The sequence below is a fragment of the Aptenodytes patagonicus genome, chromosome 18 (assembly GCF_965638725.1).
Source record: "Aptenodytes patagonicus chromosome 18, bAptPat1.pri.cur, whole genome shotgun sequence".
In the NCBI taxonomy this organism is placed as follows: Eukaryota; Metazoa; Chordata; class Aves; order Sphenisciformes; family Spheniscidae; genus Aptenodytes; species Aptenodytes patagonicus.
In genome coordinates this window covers 7,695,187-7,716,102 of record NC_134966.1, presented here as the reverse complement: position 1 = coordinate 7,716,102, position 20,916 = coordinate 7,695,187, and the positions used below count along the sequence as shown (strand labels likewise).

General features: G+C 42.5%; 1 protein-coding gene across 6 annotated transcripts in view; it reads right to left on the bottom strand.

Annotated features, from left to right (window-relative positions):
- The window catches only part of NUP214 (nucleoporin 214), a 46,876-nt gene that overhangs the window by 15,964 nt on the left and 9,996 nt on the right, over positions 1-20,916 (bottom strand). For 4 of the 6 annotated variants that reach the window (XM_076355073.1, XM_076355075.1, XM_076355074.1 and 1 more), the window contains exons 12-28: positions 19,599-20,055; positions 18,028-18,197; positions 17,253-17,344; positions 16,538-16,627; positions 16,011-16,160; positions 15,609-15,767; positions 13,271-13,374; positions 12,555-12,737; positions 11,986-12,071; positions 11,806-11,889; positions 11,224-11,469; positions 10,321-10,482; positions 9,249-9,357; positions 4,916-4,991; positions 4,105-4,213; positions 2,785-2,890; positions 610-683 (exon numbers count right to left, since the gene is read on the bottom strand). In XM_076355073.1, the coding sequence (XP_076211188.1) occupies positions 610-683; positions 2,785-2,890; positions 4,105-4,213; positions 4,916-4,991; positions 9,249-9,357; positions 10,321-10,482; positions 11,224-11,469; positions 11,806-11,889; positions 11,986-12,071; positions 12,555-12,737; positions 13,271-13,374; positions 15,609-15,767; positions 16,011-16,160; positions 16,538-16,627; positions 17,253-17,344; positions 18,028-18,197; positions 19,599-20,055 (2,457 nt within the window). The remainder of the gene's footprint in view (positions 1-609; positions 684-2,784; positions 2,891-4,104; positions 4,214-4,915; positions 4,992-9,248; positions 9,358-10,320; positions 10,483-11,223; positions 11,470-11,805; positions 11,890-11,985; positions 12,072-12,554; positions 12,738-13,270; positions 13,375-15,608; positions 15,768-16,010; positions 16,161-16,537; positions 16,628-17,252; positions 17,345-18,027; positions 18,198-19,598; positions 20,056-20,916) is intronic. The other 2 variants (XM_076355076.1, XM_076355078.1) reach the window with 1 other exon arrangement.

Sequence of the window (20,916 nt, the reverse complement as noted above, 5' to 3'; positions counted from 1 at the left end):
ATAAGCAAGCCAAGATTTGTAAGAAGAGGTGATATCTTTTATTAGAGCAACCAATAACATTGGAAGCGAGTTTTTGACCATACAATCTCTTTTGCAAGACTGAAATTAGAGGCAGAAAACTTCAAGAATATTGTAAAGCAGATGTATCAGTCCCCTTTTTCCAGACCGGACAAATATGGTCTACCTACGAAATGGAAAGGCAGCCTATATATTGTCAACTCAATTTTAAAGGCATCCCAAGCATTCCCCTCCCATTACTAAATGCTCATTCCACTTAATGATAGCTTTCTGTGTCAGACCACCTCAGCAACTTTAAATCTACAGATTAAAGACAGCAGAGAAAATGACTACAGATGTTACCCTTTTCATAAACTAGTACCTCCTAGATGTTCTTGGCAGCAAATATTTTACTTAGTCTTAATTGAAAGGCAGGTAGCCTAGATTTCTGTGCATTACAGGGCATAATCCAGCATACGTATATAATGTTATTGCAGCTGCTGCAATTTTAATAATAGAACTGCAACATAAAACAAGAACCACACGAATTAGGAAGAGTAAGCATTCTCTTAGCAGGGAAGAGATGTTGTTTGCACACTCTTCCAAACTAACCTTGCGAGGAAGCCAGGCTGGGCAGCGTCGGTGATGAAGCAGCTGATGTGACGACACCAAAATTAAATCCAGATCTAGGAGGAAAGAGGAGAAAGGGAAAGAATGACACTTAGCTCAAAGTGTTGAAACTTCCAATCCCATGATTAACACAACTTTGAGACTCAGATTTCCAGTACAGACTTGCACAAAGTCAGGCACAAGAACAGTCTCTCCAATAACTAAACAGGCAGAGAAGCATGTACACAGACTGGGCTCCATTTGTTTCCCCTCTGACAAGGCTTCTAGAGGGTTAAAGAGAGTCAGAGTTGGAAGTTCTTTTGACCACCCCTCATCCTGTCATATTCTTTCCTTTCTGCTGTGTACTTCTTCCCCATTCAGCCTGGCAGCTGAACACTGCGCACCAAATCCTGACAGCTTTAGGGAGACTAAGAAGAGTAGAAGTCACAGTGGCGACTAGAGTTTATTTAAAAGAGCTAAAAGGTAAGAGACAGTGCACGTACAAAAGGGAATAAGTGGATACTACCACCTGTCAAAAAGGAAATCACTCATAGCAAGACAGAAATTAAAAGTTTCCATGACTATTTCACACTAAAAATATTGTCTGGCAAAAATACTGTGATCTTTCATAATGAGCACTGGGGTCCTCCAGAGACCTTCATTCCCTGAGGCTTTTTAAGCTTTCTCCAATTCTCAAAGACCAGCTACTGACATAGAAGTCAGGCCGTGTAACTAAGACATCACTGGCAACGGCACTGTATTTAGCATGTGGTTTACAGACTGAGGCACTGCAGCCTGGGACAAAGGCAGGGTTTGTTTCCTTTTTGAATCTGAATTTCCATCTCTCAGAAGGACTATTTTAGCCCTCTGAAGAGCACAGCGAGGCGTTTGGGTAACATCCACTTGACAAACTTGCAGAGAAATGGTTAAGACTGAAGGAAACCAGCCATCTGAAAGTATGTGTGTTCTGAAATATTACCCACTTCATAAAGAGAAATTCACTTGAGTATTAGATAGGTAAACATGCAGAATTTCAAACAATCATTTCTAAGGAGTCATCCCTCTCCCCCAAACGTAAGATATGATCAAAGAAATATTCCTGTCATCCGTGAAAAAACACTCCATAAGAGAGATTTCAGAATAACTATATGTTCATAACATGCGCCTTGCTTTGTCTTATTGTTATGTAACAGAGATCACCAGATGGCATGGGGACTCTCTAGTCACCTTCATGAACAGACTACTTTTCAAGCCAAAACATGGAATTTGTTCTGTTGTACTAAAATAAGTAATTCAGCAAGTTTGACCAGCAGCACAATTTTCAAGTCCTAACTGGGAATTCCAGCACTTCTGTCTCTCAAACCTCTGCCAGCATTTGAAACCCTTATATGTATGCCCAGGTTAGAAGACCCAACATCATTCCCTTTGGAATCCATCTTCAGAGGTGACAAGTGTTAATATGACCACGTTCAGGTTTTCTTCTTCTTCTCTGGGAGCAGAAGCTCCCAGTGTTCAACCTCTTCTCCTGCTGCTGTAAAGCTGAAGTTCATTCTCACATGCCTCTGCACAACTTGCTAGGGATGATTTTCCTGCTACTGCTCTTTTGTTCACTAAATAAAGAACAAGGTTTAAAACTAGCTATGGTCTGCCTCTTTTTCCTCTTCCTTAACCCCAACATACAAGATTCAGCATAAATGTTCTTCTCTAACTCTATGAGAAGCGGTGATGTGCACTCAAAGACAGCCAGTGAACCCAGTGCATCAGACCATGAGTGGGTGCTTTAACCACATTCTCTATGGTTCATATCGCTCTAATCTCAAATCATCACCTGATGATGAGAAATACCAGTACACACAGTGTATGATTTGTTCAATAGTCCACTATAGATAAACCTGAAAAGAAAGCCAGTCATTATTTACTCTTCATTAGTTACAGACTGAAAAATCTCAAAGCAACACGGTTATCGTGTAAAATTCTCACAGACCTTCAGACCTCACTCAGGTAGGCTTCCACAAACAAGAAGGTCTTCCAAGTACTCTGGTGCAACCCCTGCCCCCCCAATCTAACATTTGCAGGTGCCATTTTACAGTACTATGCAGCTTGTAGGTAACGCTTGCTGTAACAGCCGATACTCATATTTAACATCAACTACAAAGAAATCTTAACGTTCATACAGACCCCACAGAAGAAAATGAGAACGCTTTGTTAAGCTGTGCAGTTGTTGCTTGTACTGATGTCACTGTAGAAGAAGTCACAGCTGTAACTGTTTTTACTGTCCCTTGTCCTGTAAGTTATAAGAACAAGCATTACAAAAGAGAAAAAAGCACCTTGTCATCCAACTATCAGAAAAGGAAGGAATAGCTTGCACACGCAGTCTCCAGTTTGATCAATTGGAAGAAAAGCTTTTTTGCCACTTATACCAGGTCTGATATTTGTACACAGAGGCATTCCTGCTACTGCTACAATGTCAGCAAACACATGAATTATTTCAAAGATTTAAGGCAATAACATATATCAGATTAGAGCAAAGATAGGTGTCATCATCTTGACAATAAAAATTAAACAATAAAATCAAGAAATCCTTGGTAAAATCTCTCATCAACATATCAAAACACATTTCAAATAAAAAGGAAGCGCTATCAAATTCAGGAGCTGACATTTTCAATAAACCAAAATTTAAGAAGCATTTGCCAAGTCAAATATGATTCCTAGCTATTTTTACTGCTTCTTACCCCTGGCTAAGAGGCAACCTACATCCACGGATTAAAGGCAGAAGAGCAACAGAGATGGATTTCACATATTTATGCAAGAGGCTTATAAAACCATGTCCAATGCAAGCATTATTATCTAATACACATTAAAAATCAATTCCTTCCTTCCCTAAGTGTTTCCTCTTCCCCCATTTGCACCAAATGATGTAAACTGAGCAATCCTTTCCTTAGAAGCTTCTAAACTGTGTGCGACTGATCACAGTATCTGAACTGGCTTTGAAGTTGGTCATACAGCTCAATGCTCAACAGACCCAGTACCTGAATTAGTTCATTTCAAGCTAGTTCAGGTACTCCTACGGTGCTGCATGTTTAAAAATCAAACCAGCATGTTTAAAATGTTTAAAAACAGCATTATTTTCATGTTTGAAAAACAGAACAGCAAAGACGCCTGCTTTTGATTTGCTGTCAAACCACAGTAGCCTTTGGTAGATGTGCTTTCAGCATTCCTTGATAAGGGTTAACACATTCTGAGCCCACTCTGAACAAGGAATTGTATCATTGAATTCTAGATGCAGGCACAGAGACAAAACACAGGGCTGTATACAAAGCCACTCTCCTGCTCTTCTGTATCTTGGTTTTTCAAATTCTCTCCCTCAAGGTTGGCACAGCAGCCTCTCAGTGGAGGCAAATTTTTTTTCCTCAGTGTCTTCATTCCCTGGATTGCACACCCTGACAGGTGGCAAGAGACATCCAGGCCTTATTTCCGCCTCCACTAAAGACAACTTACCTGAGATTTTGTTGCCAGATGATGTTGGACCAGTTGTAGATGCCATGGGACAGGGTGCACACACAGAGGAAGGTGGAGTCTGTCCCTTAAGCGAGCTTGTTAGAGGTGTCTAAAAAATACAATACCACTTCAGGTCAGTGCAGTCTGTCCGTTAACAAAGGCCCTTCTGACCTTGATCTGGTATTATGAAAGTCATGCAATGACTTAAGAAGAAACTAGAGGAAGGTGGTTGAAGCACTTAGAAGTGCCCTTCAATCTTGGGCCCATTATGTCTTGACGCTTAAATACAGGGTCAATACTCAACTTTTTCCAACAAGTCTCTTGCAGAGGCCAGTAAGCCTCCATGGGCAACAGCTCAATGATTCCAGGGGACAAAGACTGCTGCGTGGTTTTTTGATGTGTGGACATAAAACCTAGCAGCTTGTCAACCAATAAGAAATGTTTTCAGTAGAATAACAGGATAGGTAAACTACTCTCTCCCTTGATTGCCTAGCACTTTTTTTTGGGTGAAATTTAGGTATATCTACCTAATACAGTTTCCTTTGCTGTTCGTTGTAACCCTTACTGCTGCAAGGCTGTGGCCATTAGAAAGCTGCAAGTCTTCAAAAGAGAGAAAAGGCAAGACATAACAAAGATATGCCTGGCATCACATTGTCGAGGTCACAGATAAATAAATGGTTTGCCAAGAATGCAGGGCAAGCTGTGAAGAGCGATTTTTAGATGACCTGTTCACCAATAATTAAACCCCCAAACTGTCCTGAGCATGCCCAGGTACAGTATTCCACAGGGAAAATGTTCTATATCAAGATACCTGTTTAGCTTGATTTGTAGCAACAGTAGCCAAAACTTGGTGGACTGCCTGGGCTGCAGAGTGAGGTACAGATGATCTTAAAAAGAAAAATTAAAACGTTAAATGAATGACTAGTCTAAAAGAGGACTTCCTCGCCTCTCAAAAAGCACAGCTTCCAGAAGTCTTGAACAACCGCTGCTATTAAAGATTCCACACACAACTCCAAACGAACAAATCTGATTAGGGAATAAACCTCTTAAATGAATCAGCCACATTTAACAAAGGAAGTCTGCAGATGTGTTTAAAGCTCTAGACTTAAACGATCAAGTCTTCTTCACACACTCTTGTCTCTGAAGAGAGTCAGGCCTTTCTATTTTACAGGGAGTTGATGAAAAATCAGCAGGTAAGGGGATTACAATTTTATGCCTAGTGGATAACAAATTTAAGAAGCTTCCTTTACAGTGTGGAGCCCAGACAAGTACATGCAACTCTCAGAAATGCTGAGCAAGGAGACAAAGCTGGGGGTGTGGGGGGGAAGCGCTTCATGTCTTTGAAATGTAGTATAAACATTAATGAAGTCATGGCAAGAACTGCGATAAAATTAACCTATATTCTACACTATAGGTTTGGGAATTTTGACCATGAAATAAATTGTACATCAGAGTCCACAGACAATTGCTGCAGAACGGCAGCTACTTCTGGGGTGAAGCATCCTACCTACGTGCTGTGGGCCATTAACACACCAAATCTCTGTAACTTGGGAACAGCCATCCAGTTTTAACATCTCCTCAAGTCTGCGGCTCACCAGGTTCAGCAGCTTAAATGGCCAATACCAGAAGCTTTCGGAAGCTTAAATTCAACACTGATTGCATTCTCTTGGTGGCAAAGGCCAGCTTTCTCTTACCCTAGCAGGCTCTTCCATCTTGACTCAGGCCAGGTGTTCCCCAAGGCAATAAGCAATCTCTCTACTATAGAAAGGGCTGAGGCTGCAAATCCCAGACAGTACGTGAATCTGGGCATCAAAAGTTATATATCTCCTAAAGCAAGAGGGCTCCCATTTATTATTTGGTCAGCTACAGGCCAACTCACAGAAATTTGCTACTATATTCCAAAGGAAGGGGACACATGCATGAAACAGTAATTTTGCATAGCCATTTGGTCTTGGATAGGGTTCTGTGCCTTTAACAGCTTTGCATTACTAGTAAGTCCTTCCTTCCAGCAACGAGCGCTCTCTCTCTACATTGCATGGCCTGGATTTGCCCTCTGCCCAGAGCAAAAGTAAAGTAAACAGGGAAAGCTTCAGATTAGCACAGGAAAGAGTCCACGTTGGGATGATGCAGCTGTAAATTTCAAGTTCATACAAACCCTGAACAAAGAAGAAAACAAAGGAATGTCTGTGAAATTCATGGTAGGGTGGGACCTTTTCCCCAGAAGTCTCAAGATCACTTGACCCACTGCTTCTCCGAGAAGTCTATGAAAATGCTGTTTTTTACTTCAGTTGTGGAAAGAGGTTGTTTTTTCCACTGAAAACTATATATAAGTAACTGGACTGGGACCACCAACACACCTAGCCACAGGCCATTGAACAACTGATAACAACTGAAAAATCATTACTGCTTAACAACCCGAAGAGTGTGCTGTGGCGGCAAAAGAGAGCCAGGATGTCTGAAGTAGCAAAAACTGGTGAATTAATTTTGCTGGGTGAATGCTCTTTATTTTAGTGCTGAATCTGACTGGCAGGCACAGTTGATTTGGGTAGAATTTTCAGAGAGTACATTTTTATGGGGTCAGCTACAAAATAAGACTGTAAAAAGCCTTCAAGATATCAAGCTAGCTGGTGCCCTATAAATTAGAGATCAATCAATACTGCCAGTCTAAAACTACTTGAAAGTAAGACAGGTCTTTAACTACAGTTCAAGTGAAAACCAATCTCAGATATGTATTGCTCGCTCGTGTCCTTGTCTACGTACAGCCAGTACTCTTTACTTTTTTCATCGTAGTTTTCATGAAACAAAGGGTGGAGAACTCTTCCTGGTCATAACACTGCTTTTAGCAAAATTTCCCAAGCAGAGCTGTTTGCAAATTTTACTTTAAAAAAATGTAGCATTGCCCTTCTCCCTCTCAGTTTATCACTTTTAGGAGAAAATAAAATAGTAAAAAGCTCTCAAACTGTTTCCCAATTAAAATGCAGAAGAAACCTTGAAGTAAATTTCAAGATCAGCAGCTGAGTACCACCGCTGTAAGACTCTGTTCCCTTTTTGAAAAGCTGCATCAAAGGAATTCCACCTTTTTTCTTTGACAGTGAAGAGTATACATACATGTATGAAAACCAGAAGTGATGCAACAACAGAAATTGTTCCAGGAGCTGCACGTATAGCCCACAGTGATATGGATAAAGCATTTGCAACTCCATGTGGACTTATAATCAGATGTATGTGGTGAGTTTATCTTGCTTTATGCAGCAAGCCCAACTTTGCTCAGACTTTTCATTGTGCCCTTGCCTCCCCAGCTCAGAAACAGCCATACATTATCTTGGTCTTAAGCAATAGTAGGAACTTCAAGCAAAGACAGTTTCAAGGTCGTTACAACGACAGGGAAAAGGACTAGTTCTGTGGCTGGTGACAGACCCTGGTGATAAGACAGAAATCTCTGGAATGAGCTGAGCTGGCTGTTGTCTGTAGGAGGCAGAGAAGTAGGAAAGCCAAGTGTTACAGCTAACTCACGAGAAATCTTAACAAATTCAAGGTTAAATACCAGAAGACAACATTCATAATTTACTCATGAGGAAGACAGCCTTGCAGCTCTGTATTTTTCCAAAGTGATCAGCCCCTATTGACACCCAACCCTTCAGTCAAAATTCTGATGTCAAAAAATTTGAGACAAGTTTCCAGAAAAGCCAGAGCACAGTTCTTGCCCCCCAGGGGGTGAATCTGGGAACAGACAGAATCATAGAATCATTAAGGTTGGAAAAGACCTCCAAGATCATCGAGTCCAACCGTCAACCCAACACCCCCATGCCCACTAAACCATGTCCCTCAGCGCCTCATCTACTCGTCTTTTAAATACCTCCAGGGATGGGGACTCAACCACTGCCCTGGGCAGCCTCTTCCAATGTTTAATCACTCTTTCAGTAAAGAAATTTTTCCTCATGTCCAATCTAAACCTCCCCTGGCGCAACTTGAGGCCATTTCCTCTCGTCCTATCGCTTGTTCCTTGGGAGAAGAGACCGACCCCCACCTCGCTACAACCTCCTTTCAGGTGGTTGTAGAGAGCGATGAGGTCTCCCCTCAGCCTCCTTTTCTCCAGGCTAAACAACCCCAGTTCCCTCAGCCGCTCCTCATCAGACTTGTGCTCCAGACCCCCCACCGGCTTCGTTGCCCTTCTCTGGACACGCTCCAGCACCTCAACGTCCTTCTTGTAGTGAGGGGCCCAAAACTGAACACAGTATTCGAGGTGCGGCCTCACCAGTGCCAAGTACAGGGGCACGATCACTTCCCTACTCCTGCTGGCCACACTCTTTCTGATACAGGCCAGGATGCCATTGGCCTTCTTGGCCGCCTGGGCACACTGCCGGCTCATGTTCAGCCGGCTGTCGACCAACACCCCCACGTCCTTTTCCGCCAGGCAGCTTTCCAGCCACTCTTCCCCAAGCCTGTAGCGTTGCATGGGGTTGTTGTGGCCGAAGTGCAGGACCCGGCACTTGGCCTTGTCGAACCTCATACAGTTGGCCTCCGCCCATCAATCCAGCCTGTCCAGGTCCCTCTGCGGAGCCTTCCTACCCTCGAGCAGATCAACGCTCCGCCCAACTTGGTGTCATCTGCAAACTTACTGAGGGAGCACTCAATCCCCTCATCCAGATCATTGATAAAGAAGAGGCATAACTCCAGAGAAAGTTTTCTCTGTAATGGATGACAAAGTAGAAGGCACAACATCTGGACAGCTTAAAGCGACAGACCACACTCAGCAACAGCGGGGTGCATTTCCCTCACAGAAAGAGGCAGAACAGAGGTAGTGACTGCAGAGATACCAGATCCAAAGTACATATTAGCAGTAAAACCACTGGATCCCAAAAGGAGAGGATGCACTAAAATGCATTTCACAGACTAATGGAGAAGGAGGTTAATACTGGTCTCGTCATTTGTTCAGGACAAGCCATTAGCAAATCCTTGAATGACCTGGAAAGAAAATGTTTCTTCCTTTCATTCCACAAACCCAATACTCTTCTCTAAATGCATCCACTTTAGGTCTTACATCGCCAGGCTACGTGAAATACTACTACTGCTCCCCACCAGCAGATGTGCTCTATTGCAAGTGCTACCGAAGGCTGCCAGAAAGAAGGGGAGCACCCACTCACCCTATTACTGCAGAGACAGCTGGAGTCAATGCACCAGTCTTGAGTTCTCGCACGTTCACCACCTGAGGAACATTTTTCAGAGTTGATTCAGTCAAGGAGGTGCTTACAGCTTTAAGGAGGAAAAAAAAAAAAAGAGGTAAAGATGATGTCCATATTAAGCATTTCATTCAATATGGTGCCTACGAGTAACTCCAGAAGAAATCCATCCAAGTTTCTAGAAGGTACGTGGTGTATCTGGCCCAAAATGTTTGTTATCTCAGCCTTCAATAAGGACACCAAAGAATTGGACAGCTTTCTATATAGCCAGTACATTTTTCATTGTTAGCTGACCAAACCCAATTATTCTTACGAACTTTCCCTCACCTACATTGTAACACCTCAGGTTAACAGAAATGACCTGTGTAGTTACACCCCAGCCTCTGCCAGAAATCATGTCACTAGTCCACTCTCTGCACTTATGCTTTCCTTGGGCAAGGAAAATAAACTAATCCAATTCCTCTACCAGCAACTGAATTTTGTTTCTCTTCTGCACTGACGCTGCAGCACTGGGGAAGCACCGAGAAATGTCTAAAACCAAACAAGAAAAGCTTAAATTGGGGAACCTTTCTCCTGTCAACTCAAAACCTTACAAGCAGATCCAAGGCTTAACTCAACAGTTCACCTTTAACTTTTCAATATTAAAATTGTTTCACAATTCAGATCTTTAATTGCAGAGCTAATAATGAAAAGTTATTAATATAGGCCAGTGACCTCCTTCCTCTGCTCTCCAACAGAGTTTCTTGCACACAGATCAATTGCCATGCCAGGATCTCCTAAGAGTCATCGACATTTCTGCCACTGCACAGATGAGAAGGGGTACAAAGAAACCTGAGGTGGGAGCTTCTCAGGCATTTTGTACTAGTAGCTTACAGGAAGAAGGAAGACAAAGAAACAGTGGACAGCTCAGAGGTGCAACAAATACAGATCTGTGTCACATTTTGTTTGATGATCTTCTCCTTCGAGAGCACTAAACTCCTGTGAAAGCCACATTCAGCTGCTCAGAGGTCACCTGGGCAATTAGCCATCCTTTTACCTGGGGACTGGTTAGCCATCTGCCTCCGCAGAGCTGCAGCAGCAGCTGCTTGTGGTGCTGGAACAGTGACAGTGGGAGCAGGGGCCCCATGTTTCACAGTCTTCGTTGCAAGCATTGTACTGTCTGCCCCTTGTGGTATGATTCTGTTTGAAGATGTAGGCACTGAAAAACAAACAAACAAAAATCTTACAGTTCACTATCTCTACAAATCAGGGAGACTTGAAAGCCTTTGCTGAACTACATTTCCTCTAAGTACACAGCTTCCTTCTGCAAGACTGACATGCAGGCCTTTTAAACAATCAACACAATCTGTCCCTGGCAGTTTCTGTATACCCCAATGAATTTAGCAAATAAGTCTCAATAGCTGTCATTTCAATGCATTAGATGGCTTTCAGTTTGCTGTTACAGACAATTCTGCTGACACCTTATTTTTCTCTCTGGCTACAGAGATTTAAAAAAACCTCTCTCGCACAAGAAAAACCGAGCGTATGCAAATATAGTTCTTATTGTGAGTTCTGGGCTCAGAACTCCTAACCCTGGCCACACCAACCAAATGCAGTAGTACTTCAGTTTCCTGGTCTTTGGGCATTATTTTAAGAAATAATGGCATACGCTTAAGGCAAATTACTAAAGGAAGACAATGCTACCGATGGTCAGTACTATCTGAAAGAAACAGGCTATCAGAAAATCACAGTCAATGAGTCAAGATATTTTAGTGCTTTTAGCTCAAGTTCATGAAGTTACAATGCCACTCCTCTAACTGCTTCTGGAAACTTGGCAATGTAACACTGCATGCTGCAATCTCATTTCTGCAGGACCTGAAGCACTGGCAATGGATACAGTGGTTAAAGATACTGACAAGAACACGCGCAGAATAGGAGAGACGTTGCAAAAACAACTCACGCAAAGTACCCAGGGAGAGGTGCTGTTTCCCAAAGGATGGAGACTGAGCCATCAAACCAGGCTGGATAGAGGGAGTACGGACCACAGGAGCGTGACGAGGGACTTGGACTGGAGCAGCCTCTTCTTCCTGGTCCACTGCCTGTGAATCGTCATTCTCCAGTGACTGGGAAACTGAGGATGTTGAACTGACTTCATCCAAATCTTCATAATATCTTGTGGACAAGAAGGCAGATCGGGACAAACTTGCTGCAATATCACAAACAAAATCACGTGTGTGTATTAAGTTGAGGGAACCATCCAGCCTAATAGCCAAGACAGAGACACCTTATTTTAGGATGCTCTTCTACTGGCTTGTTTTAATCCTGCATTGATAGGATTTGACTTCTTAACTGCCAGGAAAGGCAGCCTTTAACAAGACGGTAACTGGAGGAAATTCTTACTGACAGCAGATGGGGGAACAAGAAATGAGAAGTAGGGGTTGAGGAGTGAGAAGCCAAAAGCTAACTTCAGGACTGATTCCGACAGCAGGTAAGTCACCCTCCTGGAAAGCATTTCAGACTTCTACGGTAACTAAAGGTTTACCTGGGGCTGTAGACCTAATTGGTGGAGTTTTCCTCTTGGCTAGGAAATTCCTCAACTGTGCCTGTTTCACAGGGGATAATTTAGCTGGAAAACCAAAGACAGTTATTAGTCTATAATCAAACAGCAAGTCAAAAAAAGTAATTCACATTTATGGTGTGAATGCCAGGAAGAATAAATTACCAGGTACTTTAGGCAGAGGTTTGGCATGTGATTCCAAGGTAGTTTTCATCAAGGCATTGCGCAGGCTTTCAAGGTCGCTGTCAAAACTGGGACAAGGCAGAGCAGTGAAAAACCATGATCAGCAGAAAGAAACCAACCAAATCAGGAACAAAAGGGGGCCAAAGGAGCCACTAGAACCGTTGGCTTATCTGGAAGGACAATTGGCTCCTCTAGATACTGTGCTATTTAAACACATGCATCTTTCATTATTTTGGAAACTCTAAGAGCCATTCACTTCTTCCCCTGAATTCAGACAGACAACCAGCAGTACCTCAGCCTGGAGGCTCTATTATCCTGTTTATTTTAAAAAAATCTAACTTTTAGGGGAAACTTCTGATAAGCATCGAACAGTGTGTCACAGAATATAACCAATGACCTTCTGTATTACCTGAGCATAGTTCAGTATCATTTTTAGGACATTCTGTCCTCCCATACCACATCCACAGAACATCATTCTTTGGAGGATAAACCCTTGCACATTGCTGGGGGCAAGAGAGAAGGTGTGTCAACACCACTCGTGTTTCACATACCTTTGAGCACTGCTAAGAGAAGATGTATCACTGGGAACACTCCACTGAGATGTCTGATTATACAGTCGGAGCTGCTGCAGGCTGTTCACGAGGTGGTTTAGTCTCTTCCTCTGCTGATTGATTATTTCCCGGTTATTAGCCAGGGTGTTAAACAAAGTCTCTCGCTCAGGAACTATCAGACGCCTTAAGACATCAGATCAAGAGACAGGGATAAGGACCATTCTATGTATCTGGCCAGAAGCAGGCATGCATACACAAAGTAGTTTAGCAGTTCTTAAACTCCATGAGGTCAAACATGGTTTGGTTTGAACACCAAAGCAGTTCAGTTCATCTCAAATGCGTATTTCTTCTTTGGATATGCTGCAAGTTTATTCATTTAGCTCATTTACTTCAATATGTTTTATTTATTAGAAAGGTTTCATTAGCTACCACCAATGGATGCATTTGGTTTCTACAAAGCTTATTTTATAGTTTTTTCTATAAGCACTATTTACACCGTACACAGAGATGCAGCAAGCTTGTAACACGTATGAAGCTAAATAGTCTGAACCTATAGCTCCCACTAGGTGTCTTAGTCAAGCTTTATTCCTAGACCCCCTTGAAAAAGATCATACTGTTAAATGGAAAAAGGCTTTTTGTCTGTTGACTAGAGACTAATGCCCGATTCACTGACGTGTTCCTTACAGTTGTTCTGGATTCCAATTTCAGTTACTTACTTCTGCTTTCTCTTCTGTTCCAGGTGCCGATCCCACTCCAAATCCAGAACGTCATTCACATCCTGAACAGCAAACTTCACGTACTGGTGCAAGCGTCGAATTTCCTACCATGCAAAATAAAGTCAGCTTTTAATTCACTTCAGAAATCTCAGTTTCAGTTGAAGAAGCTAAAGACCTTTGGGCTCATTCAGTCCAAGCCAAGCGGCACTTGCCCATATTTCTGCCTGGAAAGCTTTATCAGCACAACAGAACCCAACATAGTGAAAATCTACTTATCAATCCATGGGGTACTCACAGGGCTTGGCTTGGACATTTTATCTCAGCTCTCAATTAGAAATAACACTTTCCATAATGTTTGCAAAACATTGCCAGGTCTTTACAGAAAGGGTTTTACAAGCATCAGGCATTATACAAAACAAACCTTATTTCAAATCTCACTTCCAGAACATGAGTCATTTGCTCCCATTTTACAGTGTTGAAACTTCTAACAATTATGGGTGATCAAAGCTTTGCAGGCCATTCACATGGCTCTAGGATACCAGCATTCACAGAATATGATTCATGAAAGCATTCACAAAATATGATTCATGAGAGCATTCACAAATGCTCACAACTCCCACATTAAGGCAAGGAATTAACTTGATTTTTATAGGTAGGAAAGAAAAAAAAAAAAAAAGCACGGAGAGAGTAAAGTGACTTATCCATGACCACATAGTTGCACAACTGGCACAACTAAGCCAGAGACCTCTGGCTACAAGCCCCGCTCCCTAAACAAAACCAGCGTTCAGTCTCATTATTATCATCCCTCCAGCCTGTCATGGCATGAACATGTCTTGAACTCCGATCTTGTAAAATGGAAGTGGAAACTGCAGTTGGTTTCAGCTCATCTCAACAGAATGCTCACTTAAATACAATGATGAAGCAGCAAAGTAACACAGCTTGGGAAAAATTCCACTGCAACTGTTTTCAAGATACAGCATGAAATTCTAATGTGATATACCCAAACTGAAACCAAATCCAGTCCTACTGTGGGCTTAGTGTTACACACTACCAAGCACAGGTTTCCTCCCTCCAGCAGCTATGAGCATTATATAGCAGCAACTCTCTGGACAGCAAATCGATATGGCTGGACATCAGAAAAGCCTCAGGATCTTTAAAACTTCATTGAAAAACTAATACATGAAGTTGACTAAGTGAGCTTTTCTCACCCAGAAGAACAGGGATGATGTAGACTGAACAAAATTTAAAAGTCAGACTAGAGCTGTCTTTCTCGTAAACTTTCAGAAAGTTGACCTGAAAGCTCTCTCCTTACATTTCAATCCACTTCCACTTCTCTCCCACTCTGTTATTCTTTCCTCATGATCCCCTCTCTGGATCAGTGAAACAAGCATTTCAAGATTATCATCTCTCTGAAGTCACAAGCATAAGCTTGAAATGCCACAGAGACATACTGGACGTCAAAGCAGGCATACAATTAAGACTGTGAATCAATCTACAGAATCCAGGTGAAGATTAGAGATCAGACCTAAAAGAAATTACTTCATGTCAGCTGATTTCTAGTAACTGTCTGTGTGCATGCTTTTGATACCTACTGTAACAAAGATGACATTCAGTTATGTCTTCAGCCTGCTAGTCAAACTTCGTGAGGGGAACTTATCAGTGTATAAAAGGCCAAGTGTCATTTGTAGGGCACATTCACTCTATTTTGCTTTGGGTTAAATAGCCCTCTTGTCACCAGAGCTGTAACAAAAAAAAGAGTGCTTCACCCCTAGTTTCTTTCATGTCTTTGAAAGCCTCTTTATGTATTGCTGGTTATTTTCCTTTGTGCCCCAGCTTTTAGAATATCATTTAGCTTTATGCTTCGCCATCCATGAAACTAACCACACAATTCTGTAAGTCATAATAAATCATCAAATTGTTCCATAAGGCACTTGCTGAAGATAAAAATAATTCCAAGAACTCTTCTACAAAGTGTTGGAAAAAAAAATATATTCTTTTAACTGAAATCCCTGTGCAAACACTACAGGCTGAGAAGGAACAGGATGTCAAGAGTCACATTCTAAGCTTAGAATAGACTTGGATCTCAGGTGAACTACTTCCCTTCAGCAGGAGTTTTGAATCATCACTGCAAATGGCAATACCACAGAAGAGCTTTAGGAGAGGATTTTCAGCATGTCTTGCAAACTCATGGAAAACAAAGCTCATCACACTTTTACTAGGCTATGTTGAAACCGCAAATACCTAGAGTAGAACAAAACTGCTGGGCACTTGCACACGCAAGGCTCAGTTTTAGTTTATTTAAAACTCTAGATTAGAAGTTGGCTGACATGCTTCATACCTGAAGCTGTGCTTCACTCTTGGGATCCAAAGGTTTCTTGTAGAGCAAGTGTAAATACCCCGAGCTATGATTCCGTTCATTCTGTTCTCTAGCCTCTTCTACCCCTGCAAATCCCTCCAGCAAGGTTGTCTTCAGAATACTAATATCTCCGTGAAGCGACTGCAAACAGAAATAGAACAGATGGGACAGGGTTCAAAGTAACATTTTTTCATTGCCTTCTCTAGCACAGGGGCTTCTGCAAGTGTCTGCCTGAAAGCACAAATGCAAATGTCACCCCCACATTAAAGCAGCACAGTCAGATGTTCCATCTACATCAGTTCAGCTTTAGCAGGTTAAGTAGGAACATCAGGTGAGGGACAGTCATTGCTGAGGAGCTAAACAGTTTGAAGATACTCTTCTCACCTCTGTTGTCTCTTTAATTTCCAAGAGGAAGGTGTGAAGATCATCTGATTCAGTTCGCAACATCTTCATTTCCTCTGGAATACCAACTTGGAAACAGGCTTTGGAAGTCCGGGCCTTCAGTTCCTCCATCTCCTTTTGAAAATGTGCAATCTACGAAGTCAAGCGGAAGAAAGTGCAGCCACTGAAACATAGCAGGGTCTGGAACAAATGTCGCAGCTCTTGGATAATGTTTCTACTATACCATAAACACCTGTCACTTTGCAGCCAAAGCAGGAAATTCTTCTTGAACATTAACAGGAAAGAATACTCAATTTTTCCAGCACAGCGACCGAAATTAAAGATGACTCAACAGGACTCACAAACAGCAATTACAAACCAGGCTGATTATCTTGGGAAAAATTTCCATTCTGATTCCTAAACTACTGACAGACACCATCAGAGCATAGGTGAACCAAAAATAAGTGTCTGCGTACCTATACAGTGGTGTCTCAGCTTCTAAAATGAAGAAAACTGCTTGAAAACCTCACCTCCTCTCTGATTCCTGCTATGACAGGGTCTGAATCCTTCCACTGGTGGGCCTGTTTCTCTAAAGCTGTGCTGGGGAGTGCTGATTTGCCCTAAAAAAAAAAACCAAAAAACCAAACACAACACAAAACCGAAAACAATATTAGGGATATATCCTTAGCAACAGGGAGCTTAGAATATCATAAAAGGCCTGCTGTTAGAAACTCCATTCAGACACCAGTCACCAGGGAGACAATTGTCATAAGCATAAATACTAGTTCCACAGTAAACTAAGACTGGTATGTGCGTGTTTGAAGTAGGACTGCAGACTACCTGGAGATATGAGGCTAAAGCTTTATGAAAGCAAAGGAAGTCTTTGTGTGCTGCTCTGTATTACTGCTTTGATTTTAATATCCAACAAACTTGGTGTCTCTCTTAATACACAGTCAAGACATCTCTTGACTGCTTATTAGCTAGGAAAGCTGTGAAACCACATTTCCATAACAAAAGGAAGAATTAGTTTCCACAACTCTGATTATGACAACATACATCAAAACACAGCTCTTGAAAGACATGCATAGAACATAGTTTTAGTCCCACCGATTTGCTACGATTTTAATGTCAAAAGCTAGCTAATTCTTTGACCTAAGAATAGTCATTCAGTCCAATGAATTCTAAGCAATTCATGGGCCATGTAAAACATTCACCCTCTAAAGAATCCACTCAAGTTCCCATTACCTGAGTGGAGCTTGGCTTTGCTGCAGACGGGGTGATTTTGGCTGTCTTCTGTAGTAAAGAAGCTGAAGGCATATTCTGAGCAGGACGTGCCACTGGAATTTAAGCAGCGGAACAGTAATTTATGAACTTACACAAAGCTTGAGAAAAGTGGTTGTGATCAGACACAACCAAAGTCACTGCTGTCAAAACCAAAAGCAATAGTGGTATGGGCCCCAGTGCAAGAACACACCTTCCTTAGGTGCTGTTTTACTCCCATCCAACTTCTCTGCTAACGGTAATAACTGTCACCCTCCAATATCTGCCTGTATCACTCCTGAAGGACCTCAAGACCCCCCCAGTCACACAATCATTTGAGAGATGGAATATTATTCTGCTAACAAATGAGTGCTATCTAATTTAAACTCACATGTGACCATTTCAAATTCTAGTCACTCCAGATGCAAGATAAAACACTGATGTGTGCGACTGCCCAGAAACATTCATAATCAGAGCTCTACTACAGAGCACCAAAAATGCCAGAACTTCTGGATGAACTTACGAAACTGAATATATTCATTTCATGTATGGCTCTCCGGGGAACCAAGTACACAAATGGAAAACCTTCTCAGTTTCAGTACTAAGTCCATCATATCATTACGGTGTGCAAATCAGGAGGTCTGCTGCATCAGTAAAAGCAGCAGGAAAACCAAGAAAGAAAGAAGCCAGATGAAGCTCACTATGTCCTAAAACTTAGAACACTTTATATTATTCCCAACAATATGCATCAGACTCCTACCCGCGGCAGGCACAGGGGTCGAAGCCTTCAGTGGTGTGGTAGGAGAGGCTGCGAGGGGCGTGGACAGAGGACCTCCAGAAGCAGTTTTTGAAGTGGTCGAGAATGAAAACATTGTGGAAGTGCATTGACCACTGCTGCTAGTGGGAGAAGAGGTGTCTACAGCAGTGAACCTGCAACAGAAAGCAGAACATCTTTCAGCTCTGAACTGGTCCTGGCTGTTTCCCTCCATCCAAAATGGATTAAGTTCTAATGAATTAGCACCCTCTGGGATCAGCAACAACTCAAGCTCCAGATACAAAATTACAAGTGTAGCTTCTTGAGATAGTGGGAAGGAGCCGTTCAGGATCACTTCTGAATATGTGGAACCACAAAGACTGGTACCATAGACCCACCCAGTAAGCAAAAGCCAAATGCCAGCAAAAAGTACCACCCTGCTTCAAAATGCACTTCATCGTTTTGCACCAAGGCACCAACTATAGCAAATCTGAGCTGCCCTTCAGTGTCATCCTTGCAGCAAGGCTCAAACAGAAATTCTGCAAGAAAATATGAATTTCCATTCATCTGCAAACTCAGCTCCTCAAGGCAGCCAATTTAAATATTCAGCCAATTCACAAGCGTATCATTTGCTTTATACACAAAATACAAAATTTAAAAAGCCTTTAAGAGCTACCATCAGATCCTGGTGTAGTAAAGATTTTTCTAATTTAAAAATAATCATTTGAACCATCAGAAATTTCTTATGATGCATTTACATGAAAATTGCTCTCCATAGAAAGCAGCTCCAATTAACATAGCTCTGTGTTTTAAACCATTCTTTCTAAAAAAGAGAGCGAGTCTCAGGAGTTGGAGGGAAGAGTGGGTATATGAAATCTGAGAACATTCATCACTCAAATCCATTTTGCATAGTTTCTAATCAATATTAGTTTTCTTTCAGTTGGCATGAACAAGCTTTGAAGATTTCAGATCCTGTATTCAGTGACCAAGCATCCATTTAAGAACAAAACCAAAAGGTCTGGCACCTTCTCCACTGAAGACAGGAGTGGAAAAGAAATCCATCAGCTATGGATACAGCTTCCTCTCGGCTCTGTGAGTTACTCTTTAGGTTGGGGGTAAGAAACCTCCAAACAGTCAAAGAAACTTGTGCTATCACCACCACACTAAACCAGTCCCAGACATAAAGATTTCAAATCCCAGTGTTCCCCAAGAGTCTTTAACCATAATTTGCATCAAACCAAGGCATGGAATTACCATTTGATGCCTATGAAGCAAAGACATGAAAAAACTAGGTCTCTGGCAATTTGGCAAATTATCAGTCTAATTTTTGGCATCGTGCCTTGACTAATATTTTGCCCACGAACATAACCTCTAGCATGGGAAGCACTGAGGGTTTTCACAGCCAAGATGGCTATGTCTTGGATAAAGAGAGGCTTCCTCAGCGCTTTCTTGGGAGCATGGGGAACAACTGTCAGGGCAAAAAGCCAGAAACCATCTTCAGAACTACCATACGTTGTCTGTGCCTGGAGCAATTTAACAAGTATCCAGCCACTGCATTAACTACGGTATCTATTTACTTCTCATTGAGGTTCACTTTGACTGAAGAAGCTGAAGGGGCAAAAGATGACTTCTGTGCAACATGTGTTGTGGAGAGTGGTGGCCCAGGTGAGCTGTCTGCAGCTGGTTTAAAGTTCATGGATCCAAATGAAAAGGAGCTGGCAGTAGCTGTAGTGGTGCCTACAGAAGGAGCAGGAGACACAGATGCCTTAGGAGAAGCGGAGGAGAAAGAGAACGTTGCTGCTCCAGTCGGACTGGGAGCCAGGGCTTTCTTGGAGGCATCAGTAGCAAAGGGGTAAGGCGGAGGATCACTGCCCGTAGCGCCAGGCATCTTCACAGTTGAAGGTATAAAGGAAAAAGCAGCTGCTCCACCCCCTGCAGGAGGCTGACTTGAGGCAGGCGCAGCAGGAGCAACACCTGGTACTGTGTCAGGCTTTAAAGACGTTGGAGGAGTGGTTGGAGTTGTGGCAGTACTTCCTGCAGAAAGACAAATGGAGAAGGAAGAGACTCATTTGGCTGCATTGATTAATGGCAGAAAGTATTGCAAGGCCAAATGCTATTTGGTGAGGACAGTTCAGCACTATCTCGCTCACTGGACAGACGGCTCAGTGAGGAAGAGAGATGACAGAGCCGGGCTTCCAGTCCCCAAACCCAGTAAATGATACAGAAACTGCACAAAGTCCAAGCCACGATCAATACTACAGTCTGTCTAGATTAATGTTGTCTGGAATTTTCTGTGAAAAGGCTTCACCTTTCTCCATTGATTTTGATGAGGTTCCTGCCATCTCAAATAAAACAGGCTGTCAGCGCACAAGTCAGCCAGTGCTGCAGAGAGGCAGGCTGCCAAACAAAAGCATTCTGTTTGGGGAAGGAGAAGCAAATTTGGGCTTAGGGAAGGAAACGGTGGGCTTGCAATTATTACTGCACGCATGCAGACAGGCAAAACAGCCTACCTGCTTACCCCAGCATGGGAAACTGCCTACTTCACACTGCATATGGCAACACAGGTAAAACTACTACTCTTCACCTGCTAGCACAAATTTTCACAGTGCTGCAGAGAGCTATTGTTTAAATAAGCTTTTAATATCTTGGTCTCCCGTGGCAAAACACATGGAGGAAAACCATCAACTCTCTGCAGCATGCAGACCGTGCTCTGGGTCCGCACAGTGCTTTATCCTTGTCCCCAAGCAGAGCCTGCAGTCACTGCTGCAGTTCCAGTCATACACCCCAAAGCTGGGCAAAGGGCGTCCTAGAATTTCTTTGGCCCTGTTCCCCAAAGGTTGGTTGCACAGTAGAGTCTAAGTGCACAGTCTGCAAAGTGCTTGAGATCCCGTATAA